Source organism: Bos indicus, chromosome 28, assembly GCF_029378745.1.
Source record: "Bos indicus isolate NIAB-ARS_2022 breed Sahiwal x Tharparkar chromosome 28, NIAB-ARS_B.indTharparkar_mat_pri_1.0, whole genome shotgun sequence".
Lineage (NCBI taxonomy): Eukaryota > Metazoa > Chordata > Mammalia > Artiodactyla > Bovidae > Bos > Bos indicus.
Genome location: NC_091787.1, coordinates 5,472,124 through 5,492,383, shown reverse-complemented (window position 1 = coordinate 5,492,383; position 20,260 = coordinate 5,472,124). Strand labels below are relative to the sequence as shown.

At 44.1% G+C, this 20,260-nt stretch overlaps 1 protein-coding gene across 8 annotated transcripts in view; it reads left to right on the top strand.

The window, feature by feature from the left end:
- The window catches only part of SIPA1L2 (signal induced proliferation associated 1 like 2), a 246,883-nt gene that overhangs the window by 121,671 nt on the left and 104,952 nt on the right, over positions 1-20,260 (top strand). For all 8 annotated transcript variants that reach the window (XM_070781985.1, XM_070781987.1, XM_070781986.1 and 5 more), the window contains one exon: positions 7,105-8,819. In XM_070781985.1, coding sequence (XP_070638086.1) covers positions 7,343-8,819 — 1,477 coding nt within the window. In that variant the 5' untranslated portion in view covers positions 7,105-7,342. The remainder of the gene's footprint in view (positions 1-7,104; positions 8,820-20,260) is intronic.

The window sequence follows — 20,260 nt, the reverse complement described above, 5'->3', positions numbered from 1 at the left end:
AATGGCTGTAATTCCCCCTACTATGCAATATAGCCTTGTTTCTTAACTAGTACATAGTAGTTTGTGTCTCATACCCCTGATATGCCCCTCTCCCTTCCTCTTCTCCATTGGTAACTGCTAGTTTGTTTTCTCGGAGAAGGCAATGGCACCCCACTCCAGTACTCTTGCCTGGAAAATCCCATGGACGCAGGAGCCTGGTAGGCTACAGTCCATGAGGTTGCTAAGAGTCGGACACGACCGAGCGACTTCATTTTCACTTTTCATTTTTAATGCATTGGAGAAGGAAATGGCAACCCACTCCAGTGTTCTTGCCTGGAGAATCCCAGGGACGGGGGAGCCTGGTGGGCTGCCGTCTATGGGGTCGCACAGAGTCGGATATGACTGAAGCGACGTAGCAGCAGCAGTGTTTTCTATGTCTGTGAGTCTGTTCCTGTTTTGTTACGTACGTTCATTTGTGTTACTTTTTATTCCATATTATATGTGAAACATGGATTCTGATTCAGCATCAGGTAGAGTCACAGTACAGAGATCCAGTGGAGACTGAATCCTTCAGACATTTTTTACTTTACTTTGATGAAGAAGTCCTTAACTACGCCAAAGGTATTGCTTTTCTAAGGCCATCACTTGAGAAAGTCTTCCAAATAGCAACATGGAGTGCTTTGAAAAGTTGTTTGACATCAGTGTGAAAAGTACCCCTTCCAAAAGAATTATTCTCCACAAATTGTAGGGTACTCCTATGTTATGAAGCCTCAGAAGATGAATTTTTCTCTTTTTTAATATTCTTATTTCCCCAAATATTTATCTTTTGTACCATCCCAATGTTTAATTCAGTGGAAAACAGTGGAAACAGTGGCAGACTTTATTTTGGGGGCTCCAAAATCACTGCAGATGGTGACTGCAGCCATAAAATTAAAAGACGCTTACTCCTTGGAAGAAAAGTCTTGACCAACCTAGACAGTGTATTAAAAAGCAGAGACATTACTTTGTCGACAAAGGTCCATCTAGTCAAGGCTATGGTTTTTCCAGTGGTCATGTATGGATGTGAGACTTGGACTATAAAGAAAGCTGAGCGCCAAAGGATAGATGCTTTTGAACTGTGGTGTTGGAGAAGACTCTTGAGAGTCCCTTGGACTGCAAGGAGATCCAACCAGTCCATCCTAAAGGAAATCAGTCCTGAATATTCATTGGAAGGACTGATGTTGAAGCTGAAACTCCAGTACTTTGTCCACCTGATGGGAAGAGCTGACTCACTGGAAAAGACCCTGATGCTGGGAAAAATTGAAGGCGGGAAGAGAAGGGGTCGACAGAGGATGAGATGGTTGGATGGCATCACTGACTCAGTGGACGTGAGTTTGAGCAAGCTCCAGGAGTTGGTCATGAACAGGGAAGCCTGGCGTGCTGCAGTCCATGGGGCCACAAAGAGTCGGACACGACTGAGAGACTGAACTGAACTGAATGTTTAATTCAAGATAAATGGCTAAGAATGAATTTTCATGTCCGTACGTGCTGTGTGTTGCTAAGTTACTCAGTTGTGTCTGACTCTTTGCGACCCCATGGACTGCAGCCTGCCAGGCTTCTCTGTCCATAGGATTCTCCAGGCAAGAATATTGGAGTGGGCTGCTATGCCCTTCTCCAGGGCGACCAAAATATGGTTATTATGAACTGTCTATATCCATTTATGATCATCATTATGGGATAGTAGCCCATTTGTCAAATTTTTTTCATGTCCTTGATGTTCTTGGTCTACTATGATAAAGATTCAGGTTAATGGATTGTTTTATAGCTCCTTAGTCATGGCTTCACTGATACCAGGCTGAATGTGCTTGAACATAGTGATATGAGACGTGTGCTTCAGGTGCTTAGACCTTGTGCATGAACTCACCTCACCTCTATCGTCTTCCTGGCCACAGAGAGGATGGACTACTCAGATATACATGTTAGTGTTAGAATCCATAGAATATGAGCATGAAAGATGCATGTTTTTATGGTAGTTATATTTTATTATAAATCTGTCATATAATTTTAACCGTTTTTTCCCCGAATGAGGCTTGCAATTTGAGTATTTTGTGGTTTTCAATCCATTTGCTACAGATGCAGTCCTGGTAAGTGGCTCAAATGTAACTATATTATTGCTCTTGAAGACTCACTGATGTCTCATGGAAAACTTGGAAAAACATTCTATTTAAACACAACTATGCTTAAATATCACATTTTCTCCATTTCTGTCCTTGAAAAATTATTACCAAGACCATTAGAATGAGAATACCTTGGTCCTTCTGGCTCTGAAATTCTTTATAGTTTCTCTGAGTGGCCTTTTGCTGGGTCTTCAGCCCTCTCTCTCAAGGCTGCCCCACCACCTGTGAAGTCAGACAGCTTTGCATGTAGATTTTAAAACACTCACAGAGTACTGGTTACACCTTCTGATTTTTTTTCCCCCCTCAAGAGCAAAATCCATAGAATTTAATGTCATGTAAGAATAATTGGAAACTATTAGGGGAGGATGTCCTTGACATTAAAAACGCACTCAAGGAAAGGGAGCGTGCTGTCTGGGGAAACAGGGTCAGAAGAGGGTAAGTTCATTAAGTGATGACAGAAGTCAAAAGAAATGGGTTGGCTTCTTTGTTATCTAAGAAGTAAGAAGCTGCAGTTTTTGCTGAGATGCTGGGGCAAGAAGGTCTTTCAGCGGCTGCTACGGGGAATGGGACAGGGGATGACAAGGACAGGACCAACCTTGATAATTGGCTTGTATTTCACACTAGTGTCACAGACTAAACACCCCGCTGCACGACTTTGGGTAAAGAGAGTTCGGTGCTTTGTGGGTTGCATTTTCCCAGTTCTGAAGTGGTGCTGGCCTGTGACTTTGTGCTCTCTGCTTTGTCTGGAGGCCAGTCAGAGCCCTCGCATTTCTGCAGGCTACCGTTTCAAGACTCTTCTCTGAAATGTCATCCTTTTCCTATCCCTTCCATCATTTTGGGAATCATGACAGTCAGCTGCATGGCACGCTGCCCTACTCTTGAAATTCATTGTAGATTTGAGCACTGCTGCTGCTGCTGCTACGTCACTTCAGTCGTGTCCGACTCTGTGCGACCCCAGAGACGGCAGCCCACCAGACTCCCCCGTCCCTGGGATTCTCCAGGCAAGAACACTGGAGTGGGTTGCCATTTCCTTCTCCAGTGCATGAAAGTGAAAAGTGAAAGTGAAGTCGCTCAGTCGTGTCCGACTCTTAGCGACCAGGCAAGAGTACCGGAGTGGGTTACCATTGCCTTCTCTGAGATTTGAGCACAGAGAATTATAAATATTTGATCAGTACAAAGAACAGAGTTGCGTGCAGGTGTTTCCAGGATGCTTCCTGGATCACACTTTCATGGCTTTCAGGTACTTGCTACTAAGAGTGTGAATCCCTGTCTTTTAGAAACGTCTGAACTGCATGCTCTATGAAAACAGGAAGAAGGCTAGAACTAGGGAAAAAGCTAAAAATAATGAGAAACAGAGAGGTCTTGTGTTTCAGGCTCCTATCTATAAGCCAGACAGCTTGATCCGGGACCCTTCCTTTCTCATCTGTGGGGTAAAAGACACGCAGGGCTGGTTCCCTGGTATAGCGTGTCCTGTGTATGTGCACACACTTGTGCCCGGCTCTGTCTCCCTCTCACCCAGAGTGAAAAATCCAGATTCTGGATTGTTCCAGAGGTCACTCCAGCTCATGCTTTGGCTTTTCATTCTCTCCATTGTTTTCTCTCTGCTCTTCACCCGCTTCAGTGTCTTTGCCATTCTGTCTGTCTTGACATCTGCTTTTCAAAGACACTGGTTTCAGTTCTTCCCCATGAACCACAGTACTTTTGTAATTACATGATATAACGATTTCTCACTTAGCTTACTGAAAAACAAATGCTGTCATTGTTTTGAGATGTTTTATTTTTATCACAGTGTTAAAATATATGACTATTTTAGTAATACTCTTAAAAGAAAGGTGCCCTCTATAGTTCTGTCATTAGAGATTCATTTGGGGAACTACGGCAAGCTGGAAAATGTGGCCAGGAGTACAAGGTGGCAGGAAGGGATTGGCAGGAGTTCTGCTGCAGCTTTAGATTAAGTGCATTATTCAGTTACTCTGTCAAGAACTGTCTGACTTTGAGCACTTTGAGTTGTTAGTGGAAAACGTGAAACGTGGTGTGTGTGCTGTGTGTGTGCTCACTCACTCAGTCGTGTCCAGCTCTTTGCCACGCCGTGGACTGTAACCCACCAGGCTCCTCTGTTCATGGAATTCTTCGGGCAGGAATACTGGAGTGGGTTGCCATTTCCTGCTCCAGGGGAATCTTCCCAACTGAGGGATTAAACCTGTGTTTCCTGCGTTACAGGTGGGTTCTTTACCCCTGAGCCACCAGGGAAGCCCAAATGGGAGAATAAAGGGGTGGTGATATTTCTGTCCTCTTCAGTGTAATCTCATTGTTTAAAATTTCCATTCTTGGATCAGTTTAGGGAGTTTGTATTTTGCCAGGAAATCTTAGTTTCTTCTGTGTTTCTGAATTTGTTACTGTAGAGTTGTTTGTGGTACAGTTCTTTTTCATTTAGTTTTATTTCACTTAGACATGTGTGAGTGTGATCATGTCTCCTCTCTCATTTCCAAACTTGTGTAAGATTATTCTTTCTTTCCCTTATTTCAGATTTGGGAAGGAGTGTATCCATTTTCTTACTCTTCAAAAAAAGCTTGGGGGAGAACGGATACATGTATACGTATGGCTGAGTCCCTTCTATGTTCACCTGAAACTACCACAAAATTGTTATTTGGCTGGACCCCAATACAAAATGTTTTCGGCATTAAAAAAATTAAAATTAAAAAGAAAATAAAGACTAAAAAAATCCCCCTTTTGGATGTGTCTGTTTTTTCTATCCCCATCCCATTAATTTCAACTTTTATCTTTTTTCATTCCTTCTTTCCTGGTTTCTTTTGGTGCATTTTGTTATTGTTGAGGTGGTGAGCACTTAGTTCCTGATTGTATTTCTAGAAACATCACAGTTCAGTGCTTGGAACTGGATCCTTAGTAGGGCATGGTTCTTTCTTCTGTAGCAGGGATACAGATTAGTAGTAGATACTGAAAAGGAGGGTCACATTAATGCCTCTAGAATTCACATAGCTCTGTGCCAACCGTTAGACGTCATTCTTACCTTTTCAGGTTGTGTTGAGTGTTCAGGAAGCCGCGGACTTATCAATAGAATGCATACCTCACGTAGACACCTGCTACAGTAAATCAAGTACCATTTCAGCAGAGACCTAACAGGCCAGAAGTTGTTTTCTTTGATTTCTCAGTTGTCATTTTTTTCAGTTTCCAGGAAAGGATTTGGTGATAATATAAATCATAGAGGGCATAACTATAATTCAGAATCATCTGTGGTTCTTTGAAATATAATACTTGTAAGTGAAATAGAAAAGATGCTTTCAGCTCTGGTCCCTCTCTGAGCACCCTGGGCAGACCCCGGGCTGTTGAGTCCATGGAAAGCATCTGTCTGCTCACTACCCCTCGGTTTCCCCATTCTAGAATATCATTATTCCCTCAGTTATGAAGCTGCCCTGGGTGCAGACAGCATGTTGTCATGCCCACTCTAAGTTATTATTATTTTTCTCCAATGGAGAAGAAAGCAAGCTGCCATCATAATATCTGCTATTTCTGGAGATCACCACATGGTCATCAGAAAGTCATTAAGAACCCATTGGAATGAGTCCTTACACTGTTTAGCTATTCAGAATTTTAACATTACTCCTGACTGAACTGCAGTTGTTTTTTATGCTTTGGTGAAGGCTGAGGGAAAGCAGCTAGCTATATTATGCCTTTATTCTCGTCACTGTTTTCAGAAGAAGTAAAATCATTCTGTTTTTTTATTCCTTATCCAGCAGTAAGATACCTTGACAGCCATGAGTTCAGGAAATATGTAATACCTGGAAAATATTTTTGTTTAATTAAAAACAGAATAAATTGAAAAATTATTTATAATTAAAGAGGAGAGTTAATGAGGTCAAGTTTTCTACTGGCCACAAAGGTAAATCATGTTTTAAGTCTCTAAGCTTCTATTTTCCCCCACACATTTGTCAAGTCGCTATTGGCATAATGAACTAGAAAGCTGTACTTGTTTAGGCACCAGATTCTTTTTTTCTTCCTTAACATTTTATTTTTTACTGCAGTAGAGTTGATCAACAGTGTTGTGATAGTTTCAGATGGGCAGCAAATACCGTTTTCGCAGAGAACTCTCAGGCCAGAAGTTGTTTTCTTTCATTTCTCAGTGGTCATTTTTTCTGTTTCTAGGAACAGATTTGATGATAATCTAAATTATAGAGAAATTAATACATGTATTGCGTCACATGTATTACATACATGCCATATATACACGTGTATCCATTCTCCCCTAAACTCCCCGCCCAGCCATGCTGTCACTTGACATGGAGCAGAGTTCTCTGTACTATCCAGTAGATTAAGAATCTGACACCAGATTCTTAGAAACTCCTCACTGTCAGGAGAGTGTGAGTTCCTATCTGCTTGCAAGAAAACATTCTGAAAACTCATTGTTAATGCCTGATACAGACCTTTTTGCTGCTGGACATTTTGAGTTTACCTGTTTCAGTTTAAGAGTACTCAAACAATGGCATTATGATTGTGTTACTCTTGTAACTAATTGAAATGTTGCTTGGTTAACTGAGTTAAGCCCAGCTACATCATTAGATAATGTTGATATGGAGATGAAGGGCGTGGCTCCTGGCTTAGGGGAGTTTCCAGTTCACTAGTGGAGGAGACTGATCGGTAAACCAGAAGAGTATAAGAGAAGCTGCTGTGGCAGTGTGAATGCGGGTGTTATGGAAACAGAGGAAGCACTCTTTGCTCAGATGTGGGCCCATGGTGGGATGGTGCTGCTTGACTGTGTGATGTAAATTCTAGGCTGCCAAGTAGAGTGAGAGGGCAGAGTGTTTGGAGAAAAGAGGAGCATGATATGGAACCATGCAACTTCCTGACAGTTTGGGGGGAATTGGAGAGAAGGGCAGATAAGAAGCTGTATGGGGAATGGGTTGAACTTGAGCTGCAGTGATTGTTAATGGCTATTTTCTGTTTTTTAATTCAGGTGAAGGAAGCACTCCTGGCCAGTTGTCTTAAGGGATGCTGTTGGAGAGGATGGAGGTGTACAAAATTATTACAGACTGAGAAGCAAGTTGGTTTTGGGGGAACCATACTCTGAGGATGTTGTTTGCTTTTGGTTAACAAGAGGAAATACAATCTAGAAGAAGCCTTTGTAAATAACAATGTAATTAGATCTACAGCAGTCTTTCTGGTGGGACTTGGAGCTCCTTGCCTTGGCAGACATGAGTGACCCCAGGCAGTCACAAGAAGAAAAGCACAAGCTCGGCAGAGCCTGTTCGAAGTTCAAGGATCCTCCCAGAATCATGCAGTCAGATGATTATTTTGCTCGAAAATTTAAAGCCATCAATGGCAACATGGGACCCACCACTTCTTTAACTGCCTCCAGTTCCAATGAGAGTGGTGGTCCAGCTAATGGTACCCCGGCCGTGCCCAAGATGGGTGTGAGAGCGAGGGTGTCTGAGTGGCCTCCTAAAAAGGACTGCTCCAAGGAGCTGACCTGCAAGACCTTGTGGGAAAGCCGGTCCCAGACCAGCTATGAAAGTGTCACGTCCATTATACACAATGGGCAGAATGATGGGAGCGAGGGCCAGCAGGAGGAGCCGCTCGACCTGGACTTTGTGGAGGCAAAGTATACCATTGGGGACATCTTTGTGCACTCCCCACAAAGAGGACTGCACCCCATAAGACAGAGAAGCAATAGTGATGTTACCATCAGTGACATCGACGCAGAAGACGTCTTAGACCAAAATGCAGTGAACCCCAATACAGGGGCTGCCCTGCACAGGGAGTACGGAAGCACGTCGTCCATCGACCGGCAGGGCTTGTCAGGGGAGAACTTTTTTGCTATGCTTCGAGGGTATCGGCTGGAGAACTATGACCACAAGGCCATGGCCCCTTTTGGGTTCCCCGAGTTCTTCCCCTGCGACCCAGCCATCTCCCCCAGCCTTCACGCCGCAGCACAGATTTCTAGAGGCGAGTTCGTACGCATCTCAGGATTAGATTATATGGACAGCGCCCTCCTCCTGGGGAGAGACAGGGACAAGCCTTTCAAACGGAGGTTGAAGTCAGAGTCAGTGGAAACGTCCCTCTTCCGCAAGCTGCGGGCTGTGAAAAGTGAACATGAGACATTCAAGTTCGCCTGCGAGCTGGAAGATGGGCGTCTTGAGAGGGGGGTCCGCCCTTGGAACTGCCAGCGCTGTTTTGCACACTATGATGTCCAGAGCATCTTGTTCAATATCAACGAAGCCATGGCCACGAGGGCGAACGTGGGCAAGAGGAAGAACATCACCACTGGGGCCTCGGCGGCATCCCAAACTCAGATGCCAGCCGGCCCGCCGGGCAGCTGCGACTCCCCGCTGGGGAGCAAGGAGGACCTCAACTCCAAAGAGAACCTCGATGCCGATGAGGGTGACGGGAAGAGCAACGACTTGGTCCTCAGCTGCCCTTACTTCCGGAATGAGACAGGCGGGGAAGGCGACCGGAGGATCGCCCTGTCCAGGGCCAACTCGTCATCCTTCAGTTCTGGGGAGAGCTGCTCCTTCGAGTCCTCGCTCAGCTCTCACTGTACCAACGCAGGCGTCTCAGTCCTGGAGGTGCCCAGGGAGAACCAGCCCATCCACAGGGAGAAGGTGAAGCGCTATGTCATTGAGCACATCGACCTGGGGGCCTACTACTACCGCAAGTTCTTCTATGGCAAAGGTAAGACACACCCCCGTGTGTCCCGGGGTCCCTCCCTGGGGCCACTTGGAACGTGTGACTTTGTGTCAGATCATCACCGTCAGGGGGTCTGAGGCCGTTGTCCCCTGGGCTTGAGCTTGTTCTGTATCATGGGGCCTCCACCGTTGTTGGAATGATCCTTCCTTATTAAAAAAAAAAAAAAAAATTAAACCTTTTGGCCACACTGTGCAGCATGCTGGATCTTAGTTTGCCAACCAGGAATTAAACCAGTGCCCCCTGCAGTGGAGACTCAGAAGTCCTAACCACTTATTGTTTGTTGTTCAGTCACTAAGTCATGTATGACTCTTTTGTGACCCCATGGACTGTAGCCCTCCAGGCTTCTCTGTCCATGGGATTTCCCAGGCAAGAGTACTGGAGTGGGTTGTCATTTCCTTCTCCAGGGCATCTTCCTGACCCAGGGATCGAACCTGCATCTCCTGCATTGGCAGGTGGGTTCTTTATCAACTGAGCCACCAGGGAAGCCCCCTAGTCACTTGACTGTCAGGGAATTCCCTTATCTCTTCTTTAGAGATCCCCAGTTCCCTTCCTTCACTGATTCCTGGTCCCTGATATGGAAACACCTACTCCTTCCTTCTCGCAGCCAATTTGTGAACATCACAGACCCCAGACTCCATTTAAGTTTACTCCGTTTAGGGTGCCTTCATTGATGGAGTCTATTGTTCTTTCATCCTCTGCATAGTCTTTCATACTGTGAACAATGAATAATTCTTGTTCTTTTGCCTCTAGCTTTTTCTGTATGTTTCTCCTGTGCCTTGGCTTCATCTTTTAAATTTTATGTCTTCACAGCTCCTGCTGCATTGTTTTGCATATTGGAAGTGTTGAGCAAATCTTGTTGAAAGAATGTATGAATGTATAAATCAGTAGGACGGGCAGATTTAGGTTTCTTGTGTTTTTACAAATAGGCTTAAAGGTTAAGATACAAATAATTCTTTGCTATTGTTATTTTAGAAATTCTTTACGTACATGTAATATCTGACAATTCGTGTTTGCTTTTGTTTGTATGTCCTTGAAGGATACGTCCCTCAGAAGTCACGTAGTTGAGGACTTCCCTGGTGGTCCAGCGGTTAGCGCCCCATGTTTCCAATGCCAGGGGCATGGGTTCGATCCCTGGTCAGGGCATTAAAATACCATGTGATATTTTAGGATGTGTGGCATGGCCAAAAAAAAAGTACAAGAAATTATGTGATTCAGTCTTCAGCCTTTCAATGTGTCCTCAATTATTCCAGAGACATGAGAATCCACTCTGTGTCAGAGACCTACAGAGAAACATGTTTTAAACACACACAAGTAAAACATGTGGAGTCAAACACCCAGGGACTCTCACCCCACCTTCTTAGTGGGTGTGACTGCCTTCCTTTCCCCTTCCTTCACGACATACTGTCTGGGGCTTCTTTTTCTGTACGAGGTTCCCTTGCCACCCCCTCCACCCTGACATTCCCCTTAGAGCGCTGAGGTGGTGGAGGTGGCCCAGCCAGCTGGGGGAGGCTCTCCTCCTGTTCCTTCATGAGGAAACCATCCTGCCACTGGCATGAATAAGTTCGGGCTGACTACACTCTGAATTTGTTTAGTATCAGTTTCTATCTTCAGAATGCTTGTCTGCAGTCTGACTCCAGCTATTTTGGGGTTAGGTTTGGGGTTAGGTCAGTGAATACTTACTGCCAGCATTTCATTTGCATTCCTTTGCATATCTTAGTGTAGTAAGCCTACACAATGTATACAGAGTAAAGAGCCGATGTTTTCTGTGCCCAGGCTTGCCACCTTCTCATGCATTTAATGTCCTTAGGATCTGTTCCATGAGATGATATAATTCTGACCTCAGAAGGTCACTCCATCCACATAGTCCCTGGGGCCTTCTTAGGGACTACATGCTTACATTTATTAAATGAATAAATGAATAATTATTAAATGAATAAATTTCCCCTAATTTTGCATCAATCTAAATTTAACCAATCCATAATCACAATATTATGAAGTCATATAAATTAATGAAGTGAATGTAATGTTGATAAGTACCCATAGCTAAATAAGCAGACACTGGAATGGTGACTGGTCATATACTTTGAGTTGTTCTTGTACTGATGACGTGGTATGACTGAAATAATTCTGTCAACATGTTGGTTCCCTGGCTATGTCCCCTGCAGTCCCATCTCAGCCCTGGTCCCTCAGTATCACCAATGTGAGCTGTTGCCTTAGAGCCATTGAACTCACAGGACCCTGGACCTTCTCTTTAGTCTATGCCAGAAATAAATCATGGCCCTCAGGGGCAATGCATTATAAAACTCTGCTCATGGATGCTCTCAAGGTAGAAGTGTAGTTGTTTTTGGAAAGGGATAATAGACTGGTTCCAAATAGGAAAAGGAGTACGTCAAGGCTGTATATTGTCACCCTGCTTATTTAGCTTCTATGCAGAGTACATCATGAGAAATGCTGGGCTGGAAGAAGCACAAGCTGGAATCAAGATTGCCGGGAGAAATATCAATAACCTCAGATATGCAGATGACACCACCCTTATGGCAGAAAGTGAAGAGGAACTAAAAAGCCTCTTGATGAAAGTGAAAGAGGAGAGTGAAAAAGTTGGCTTAAAGCTCAACATTCAGAAAACTAAGATCATGGCATCTGGTCCCATCACTTCATGGCAAATAGATGGGGAAACAGTGGAAACAGTGTCAGACTTCATTTTTGGGGGCTCTAAAATCACTGCAGATGGTGATTGCAGCCATGAAATTAAAAGACTCTTACTCCTTGGAAGGAAAGTTATGACCAACCTAGATAGCATATGCAAAAGCAGAGACATTACTTTGGCAACAAATGTCCATCTAGTCAAGGCTATGGTTTTTCCAGTGAGAGCTGGACTGTGAAGAAAGTTGAACGCCAAAGAATTGATGCTTTTGAACTGTGGTGTTGGAGAAGACTCTTGAGAGTCCCTTGGACTGCAGGGAGATCCAACCAGTCCATTCTAAAGGATATCAGCCCTGGGTGTTCTTTGGATGCTAAAGCTGAAACTCCAGTACTTTGGCCACCTCATGTGAAGAGTTGACTCTTTGGAAAAGACTCTGATGCTGGGAGGGATTGGGGGCAGGACGAGAAGGGGACAACAGACGATGAGATGGCTGGATGGCATCACTGACTCGATGGACATGAGTTTGGGTGAACTCCGGGAGTTGGTGATGGACAGGGAGGCTTGGCGTGCTGCAGTTCATGGGGTTGCAAAGAGTCGGACATGACTGAACAACTGAACTGAACTGAACCATGGAGAAACAGACTTCCTGCTTAAGCTCTTTTTTTTTTTTTTTAATTGATGAAGCTATGGCTGTCAATGCTAGTGATAAAATAGTCTCTTAGAATTATTACACCCTGAAATCCTTAGGCAGTGAGTCATGCTGGCAAATTGAGTTTAGTAAGTAGTTTTTGTGATTCACCCTTTAAAACATCAGAATGTAAAAAAAAGGATATATATGTGTTTATGTATGATGCATATTTATACAGATACTTACTGCTGGCATCTCATTTGCATTCCTTTGCATATCTTAGTGTAGTAAGTCTACAGAGTGTATACAGAATAAAAAACCAATGTTTTCTGCACCCAAGGTTGCCACCCTCTGATCCATTTAATGTCCTTAGGGTCTATTCCAAGAGATGATTTAAGTTTGCCAGATTCTGTTAATCCTCTTAACTGCTTTTTGTAGTTTTTCTCTTGAACTCTTACTGTCACTTCCTGATGATTAGAAAGAGCTGTCTGTGAGTGGCTTATTTTCTCCACTTTTTCTGATTTGCTTCTCAGGATTTTCTTGGACTTTAGAAATGACACCATTAAACTTGGTGGATTTGAGTGTGAAATAAAACATAAAAAAGAAAAAAATCTGAGCACAGAGGACCTGTGGGTGAGTTGTAGGTCAGCGTAGACGTGTGGCTTGAAAGCTCGGGCTTGCTGGGCTCCCCCTGGGTCTGCGAATGAGCCAGACAGCTAAATCCTAGACTACTCAGCAAAGCCTGCACAGTGAGGGTGCCGGGCAGCTATCGCCAAGGCCCTTTGTCTTGTGTGCTGCAGTTCTGTACTGGGCACTCTGTTTACAACTAATGGGACCTGGGGCCAGGAGGGAGCAGGAGGAGACAGAATCAGAGCCTGCCCAGCCCTGGTGCTCAGCTCGCTCCTGTAGCCATGGATGGTGCTTGCTTCCTCCTATATTTAGCTCTTTCCTGTGGGCCCATGAGACTTCAAATTGCAGTCAGTGACAGTAGCTGCTGATACTCTGGCTGGTCTCTCTATCTAGCCATTAAGGATTAAAGGCAGAGGCAGCAGCCCGGGTTTCTGGTGGCCAGGTGGCTAAGGCTTCCTCTGTGTGGGAATGGAGCCAGGCTTTTTCCAAGGACCACATGCTTAAAAGCATATGTCTGCCAGATAAAGTGCAATGATTGAATTAATGATTTCCCCTCATTTTTGCATCAAGCCAGATTCATACCAGCTTCAACCATTGGAATAACCCCCAACATGTCACACATTAGAGGAACAGCATTGTTCAGGAGCAGGGGCTCCAGGCAGACTGGCCCAGAGAGGGAGGGTGTTTTTGTAGGTAGCTTTTTTCTTACCCCTTTCTCTTTTCCCTTTGCTCAGTTCTCTTTGGAAGAGGGCTGTCACGGAATCTTTTGACACTTTCCAGAATGCCTTTTATTTTCCTTCATGATTCTTCATTGTTCTCTGTGAAACTTCATTTTCAAAAGAATGACATGGCTCCCAGTCTCTGGGAAAGGTTTAAAGACCCAACCTCTAATAAGGTGGTGGACTGTCTACTGAGCAGTTAACAGGAAATGGCTGTGTTTTGTGCCGACGTGTATTCCTGTGACACAGAGTCACCGAACGGCTTTGAATAACTTTGCAAAAGGATTTACGTAGGGGAGTGGCCTGCCATGGTGCCCTGTGGGTAGCATTGCTTGTCTGGGCAAATCCGTCTGTAGCCTTCAGTGAAGCAGCTTTTGGAAAGAGCATGGGGATTGTAGCCAGCCTGGTGAATGCTCCCTAATGTCCCTTCCTTCTACTGGTGATGACCAGGGTGCTTTGGGCTAGGCTGCTGTTCACATCATGGAACACTAGTGAACTTATGGTTTCCTCCTGGGAACTAAGGCCCCCTGGATGGAGGGAGATTCCTGCTGTGGACTTGGTGGGAATTCCCTTTAGCTTTCCTTGGAACACGGCAGACCCCTGGGGGCTTTGAGCCACGTAGAGCCGCTACTGAGCAACTGGCTGTCTCCAGTGTGGCTGGAGCCACAGCCACTCGCACAGCACAGAGAGGCTGTGGATTTCTGTATGTCCTGTGCTTTTTAGGTAGTTGTACACCGGAGAGTTGCTCCGATGAGTTCTAAAGCTGTTCAGTGCTTTAATTCAGGTCACACACACAAGAATGACTCCAGAAGGTGAAATAAGTCACTTCGTGGTGAACAGAGGCCAAATAGAAGGATAAAACCGCACTTCTTTGATGACTCAGGAGTGAAGTGAGAAATGACAGAATTGTGTCTGAGCCTTTGGGAGCATTGTCTTGGGAGGCCACTTGTCTGGTTTAGGAACGTGTGTTTCTATGAATGTGGGGGAAAAATACTAAGATTGACAATATTTATTCTTTTTTTTGGTGGGGGTGGTTTGTTGTTGTTGTTCAGTCATTAAGTCATGTCTGAGTCTCTGCGACCCCATGGACTGCATGGACTGCAGCACACCAGGCTCCCTGTCCTTCACTATCTCTCGTAGTTTGCTCAGATTCCTGTCCATTGAATCAGTGATAGTGTCTAACCATCTCATCCTCTGCCGCCTCCTCCCTTTGCCTTCAGTCTTTCCCAGCATCAGGTGTTTCACAGTGAGTTGTCTCTTGGCTTCAGGTGGCCCAAGTATTGGAGCTTCAGCTTCAGCATCAGTTCTTCCAATGAATATTCAGGGTTGATTTCCTTTAGACTTGACTGGTTTGATCTCCTTGCAGTCCAAGGGACTCTCAAGAGTCTTATCCAGTACCACAATTTGAAAGCATCAAGTCTTGGGTGCTCAGCCTTTTTTATGGTCCAACTCTCACATCTACACACGGAAAAACCATAGCTTTGATTGTACGGACCTTTGTCAGCAAAGTGATATCTTCGCTTTTTAATATGCTCTTTTGGTTTATAATTTTTAAATGGCATATAAATGTTGTATGATCACTGTGGGAAAATAAGAAGTGGTAGAGAAGCAAAGAAAAAAGAAGGAAAACTACTCCAGTCCATGAGAGCGAATTCCTGGGAACAGTTCCTCTTTATCCTGCTAGGCCTTTTCCTTTGCAGATAAACGTGTGTAAAGGTATCCTTCTCCGCTGGGTGCCGTGGAGCTTGCCTTGGGTGCCCATGCTTCTTCGTGGACACTTCTGTCATTGTGTACAGAGCTGCATTAGCATGCTGAGTCATGGTCAGTGATCATAGTCCCCTGTGGGCGCATGGGGAGATGCCAGGTGTTTGCCAGCCATGCCCTGGGCAGGAGAGTTAATGACTGTATTTGCTTTACTTTAAACAAAAAAGACCTATGAACTTGCCAGGAGCACAGAAATAGACATTTATGTCTCATATCTATAAACCTACTCATGTAAAACATATTGATGAATATTCATGTTAATAATAGATCTTTACTTGAAAAGCAAGTTATTATAAAAATGTTTACATTTTATAAAATTTGGAACATTATAAAAATTTAAGTCATAGCTTTCCCCTTCTCTACTTAAATGTGGGCTGTGCTCACTCACCTGTAAAGGGCAGGGTGTGTGAAGAGGAAACGAGTCTGACACACACTACCCCAGCAGGTGATCCAGGTCAGCATCAACAGCAGTAAACCGTGTGGGTGGTTTATACCCTTGATGCAATGGGAGTGGCATTTCTGTGATGTTCCTCTCCAAACACATAACCTCAGTCAGTTTAAGGAAAAACGTTAAACAGATCACAGCTGAGGTACATTCTAGAAAAATCCCTGCCCAGTACTTCTCAAAACTGCCATGGTCATCAAAAAAAGGGACGTCTGAGAAACCGTTACTCTAGAGGAGCCTAAAGAGACAGGATGACAATGTCATGTGGTGTCCTAGGTGGGATCCTCAAACAGGAAAAGGACATCAGGTAAACAGTAAGAAAATCTGAGCAAACTATGGACTTCGGTTAATAATGATATATCACTGTTGGTTCATTAATTGAACAAATAAACCAAAGTTTGTAAGGTGTTAAGAGCTTGAAAGCTGGGTGAGTGGTATAAGAGAACTCTCCTATCTTTTCAACTTTTCTGTAAATCAAAAAATTTTTAAATCGTTTACCTAATTTAAAAAAAATTTTGTTATAAATTCTCATGATATATTTACAATCAGAATCTTTAAGAAAGAAGAAACAAATATGGTTCTTGAGTAGCAACCCTACAGGTTTTTGTTACTTTATCCAACTGCCATAGGATTCTGCAAACTGCTGACTCCACTGTTTAAAATAGAGTGAAAACTAACAAGGTGTCCGTTCTGTACAGCCCTTCCTGTACATACTTGCCATGAGTATCTTCCTCAGACTTGAGAGGCAGGAGGATTGTCAAGCTGTAGGATTTCCTATTTCTGCTATATGTATTGAAATGCACAAGACGTCCCCTTTAAATCTCCCCCACCCCTTGAAATCTTCAGGTTAAGGTGAGGGACTGTTTGGGATGTCCTTGGTGCTGTGGCCCCCACATCTTCACTGAACTCTCTGAAGGAGGCTTTTGTGCCCTACTCATTTTTTTCTTATGATTTTTGGTGACAAGTACAATGAAAGAAATATGTATCTTGTAGAAGTCCTTCATGAGGAACTGGGTGGGTTTTACAGGGCAGACTCTGTAGTGAATATGAAAGAGTCTTAGTTGTCCTCATTTTCTCCCCTCTTCCCTTCCCCTCTTTCTCCCCTCCTTCCTATAGTAGGAGAAAACACTATAGAACCTGAAGAACCTATAGAACTTATAGAACCCCTGAACACTTAGGGGTCCTAGTGTTTATAGTTCCATCATGTGCTCCTGAATATGACAGAGAATTTCTTTGATTTCCCCTTCCCATCTTAGATTTACAAGAGTTCTTAGGTGTAGGCAGATTGAAATTCTTTTCAAAAAGGTTGGAACTTTCCAAAAAACAGTGTTCAGCTGTTTCCAAGTGCACCGGGTATCCAACAAAAGCTGTATCCATACAACAATGTAGGGTATTTCCTGGCTTTTCCAAGGTCCATTTCTGCCCATTGTAGAGTCCAAGCTCGTACAGCTTACCGCACAACAGGCTAACAAATCGAGACAAATTGTTAGGGCAAGGAATAGTGACTTTATTCAGAAACCAGCAGGCTGAGAAGACGGACTAGTGTCCTAAAGATCCATCTTAACTGGAGTTGGAATTCCGGGTGTTTTAATACTAAAAGGTGAGGGAGGGGTGTTAGGCTGTTGTAAACTTCTTGCTGGGAATCCTTTGTCCTTGCGCCTGTCCAGGTTTGTCAGGTCGTGACATTCCTGTAACCCTCCAACAAGATAAATGTTGTTCTCTCTAATCTCTGTACGAATGGGGAAGTGTTATATCCTTAAATGTCAGAGCCTTGAGCCTGGGCTGCCCTGTATATGTCCGGCTGTAGGCAACATTCTTAACTTGTAGCAAAAGCAATAGGATACAAAGGTTAAAGTAAAAGAAACAGTACCAATATGAAATCAGATTTACTCTCACCTATTACACCTTAAGATACCAGCTCTTCAGCTTTGAAGGCCCTTCCTGTGTCTGGCCCATCCCTGGCCAGCAGATCTGTCATACCTCCAGCTGATCTTTCTAGGGTCTCTTTTCTATAAAAATCTTTAAGTTCCCTTATTTTTTTAACTGCTCTTACCCTGATCTATGTAAATTTACCCTTTTCTCTGATGCCAGTCTTTGTCATTGATGTTTTAACTGAAGAGTCATACTTGTTTTGTACATCTGCTGAATGAGCACATAGTAGGAAAGGATTCTTCTGGAATATGTGTGACTGCTAACTCAGTCCTCTTGATATCAGCTAATGGTTTTATGGCATTGGGAGTGTCTTTTTGCCAGTGGGCAGAGGCATCTGTCCACTCTTGTACTTGGGGCCTATGACTGGTGGGCGGAAGTGCTGTATCTTTTTTTAAAAGACTTTATTTTGTATTGGGGTTTAGCCGATTAGCGATGTTGTGATAATGTCAGATGAACAGCAAAGGGATTCAGCCATAGATATACGTGTATCCATTCTCCCCCAAACTCCCTTCCCTTCTAGGCTGCGAGTTGGCCTATCTTGATGGAAAGAGCATGGACTGAAATCAGGCTCTTGGGTTTACATCCCAACTCAGTTTGGGGCAAATTCTTGAACTTCATTGTACCTCAGTTAATCATCTACAAAATGGGATCATTAAAAAAAACTATCTCCTATAAAGAAAGGGCTTAGAACAGTGCCTGTTACATTCTGTGCATTCTTGTCCTCCCAAGAGTTCTTAAATGTAGGAGACTTTCCTCTAAAAAGGAGCTATTATCCCTACCTCCGGTACAGCAGTTAAAGGGCAGTATTTTATTTTAATTGTTAAAAGATGGGAAAAAAGTAGAGCGAACCAGATGGGAGAGTGGGCCCCAGGGAAAGGTATCTGGTGAAGTCTGCCACTCCATTCCAAACACATTCACTTAAGTTTCACTAATGTGGCAGTTGTGGGCATGAGGATAATTTTACATATGAAATGAACCCCATGCCTTAGTGATGCATGGCTGCATTTGCTTTGAATTTCATGCCTGGTGGCTTCTTTTTTTTTCCCCCCCTTCTGGTTTTATACAATCACTGAGGAGAATTAATAGGGAATTGGACACTATTATATTCATATGGGTGAACCGAGTACCACCTAACAATACTACTATTCTAAGATGCAAATTCCTCCTTTAGTGGACACAATCACCTCAGTTCTTAACTTCAGTGCCTGGCCAGTGCCTCCACAAACAGAGTTCCCACTGAGGTCCAGAGGGGCTCTTAGCAGGGAAGAATCACCCAGCTACAGCCGAGATTCAGCCTGTGGGTTACCGTCATACGGGTTCCATGCGGCAGATGGGGTGGGGGGCGTGGCTGGAGAAACATGCATGCTGTGCTGGGGAGGTCACAGCTCCCACCCACCGCAGCATCTTAGAACTGTATGCTAGTTCATCGTATCCATCCTCTGGCCTCAGGAGTGTTCTCAGTCAGCTACTGAGGAGTAACGCTCTCATATTTCTCTTGGATGAGGTATTAATACTCTAATATTTCTGTATAGCTTGACCAATGTGGCAGTTAACTGGGAAATCTTCCTTACATTTTGCTACTGGTGTAACAGGGAAGAATAAATCTGCCCCCATATTAGATTTGTTTCTTTTACTTTAACCTTTGTATCCTATTGCTTTTGCTACAAATTAAGAATGTTACCTAAAGCCTGAAATATACAGGAGAGCCCATTCTGGAGGTGCTAATCTTTAAGGGTATAATACTTTCTTATTCCTATGAAGATAAAAAGTTGCAGAAGAGAGAATAGCACTTATCAGACATGACTGAGCGACTTCACTTTCACTTTTCATTTTCATGCATTGGAGAAGGAAATGGCAACCCACTACAGTGTTCTTGCCTGGAGAATCCCGGGGACAGGGGAGCCTGGTGGGCTGCCATCTATGGGGTCGCACAGCGTCGGACACGACTGAAGTGACTTAGCAGTACTGGAAGTCTACAGGAACATCATGATCTGACCTATGTGGACAGCTGTAAGAATGAAGGATTCTGAACCCCGAGTTTACAACTAACCACACCTCTCCCTCACCTTGCATTTAGAAGTGCTTTTCTAAACCCCTTTGGGGGTGTTTAGGACTTTTTGAGCACAAGCCTCCCATCTCCTTATGGCACTGCTGCTGCTGCTAAGTGAATTCAGTCGTGTCCGACTCTATGCGACCCCATAGACGGCAGCCCACCAGGCTCCCCCACACCTGGGATTCTCCAGGCAAGAACACTGGAGTGGGTTGCCGTTTCCTTCTCCAATGCATGAAAGTGAAAAGTGAAAGTGAAGTCGTTCAGTCGTGTCTTAGTCGTGACTCTTAGCGACCCTATGGACTACAACCCACCAGGCTCCTCCGTCCATGGGATTTTCCAGGCAAGAGTACTAGAGTGGGGTGCCATTGCCTTCTCTGTATGGCACTGAAGTAAACCTCTACTCCAAACTCAGAGTTTTGGTTTGTTTGGCCGCACTGTGCTTAGGTCACTTGAACTTATTTGTGGTAACACTGATACAGTAAAGTTGGAAATTAGGGTCTTTGGAAATTAGGTCTCAGAGCATCTGCTGCTGCTGCTGCTGCTGCTAAGTCGATTCAGTTGTGTCCAACTGCATGCGACCCCGTAGACAGCAGCCCACCAGACTCCTCCGG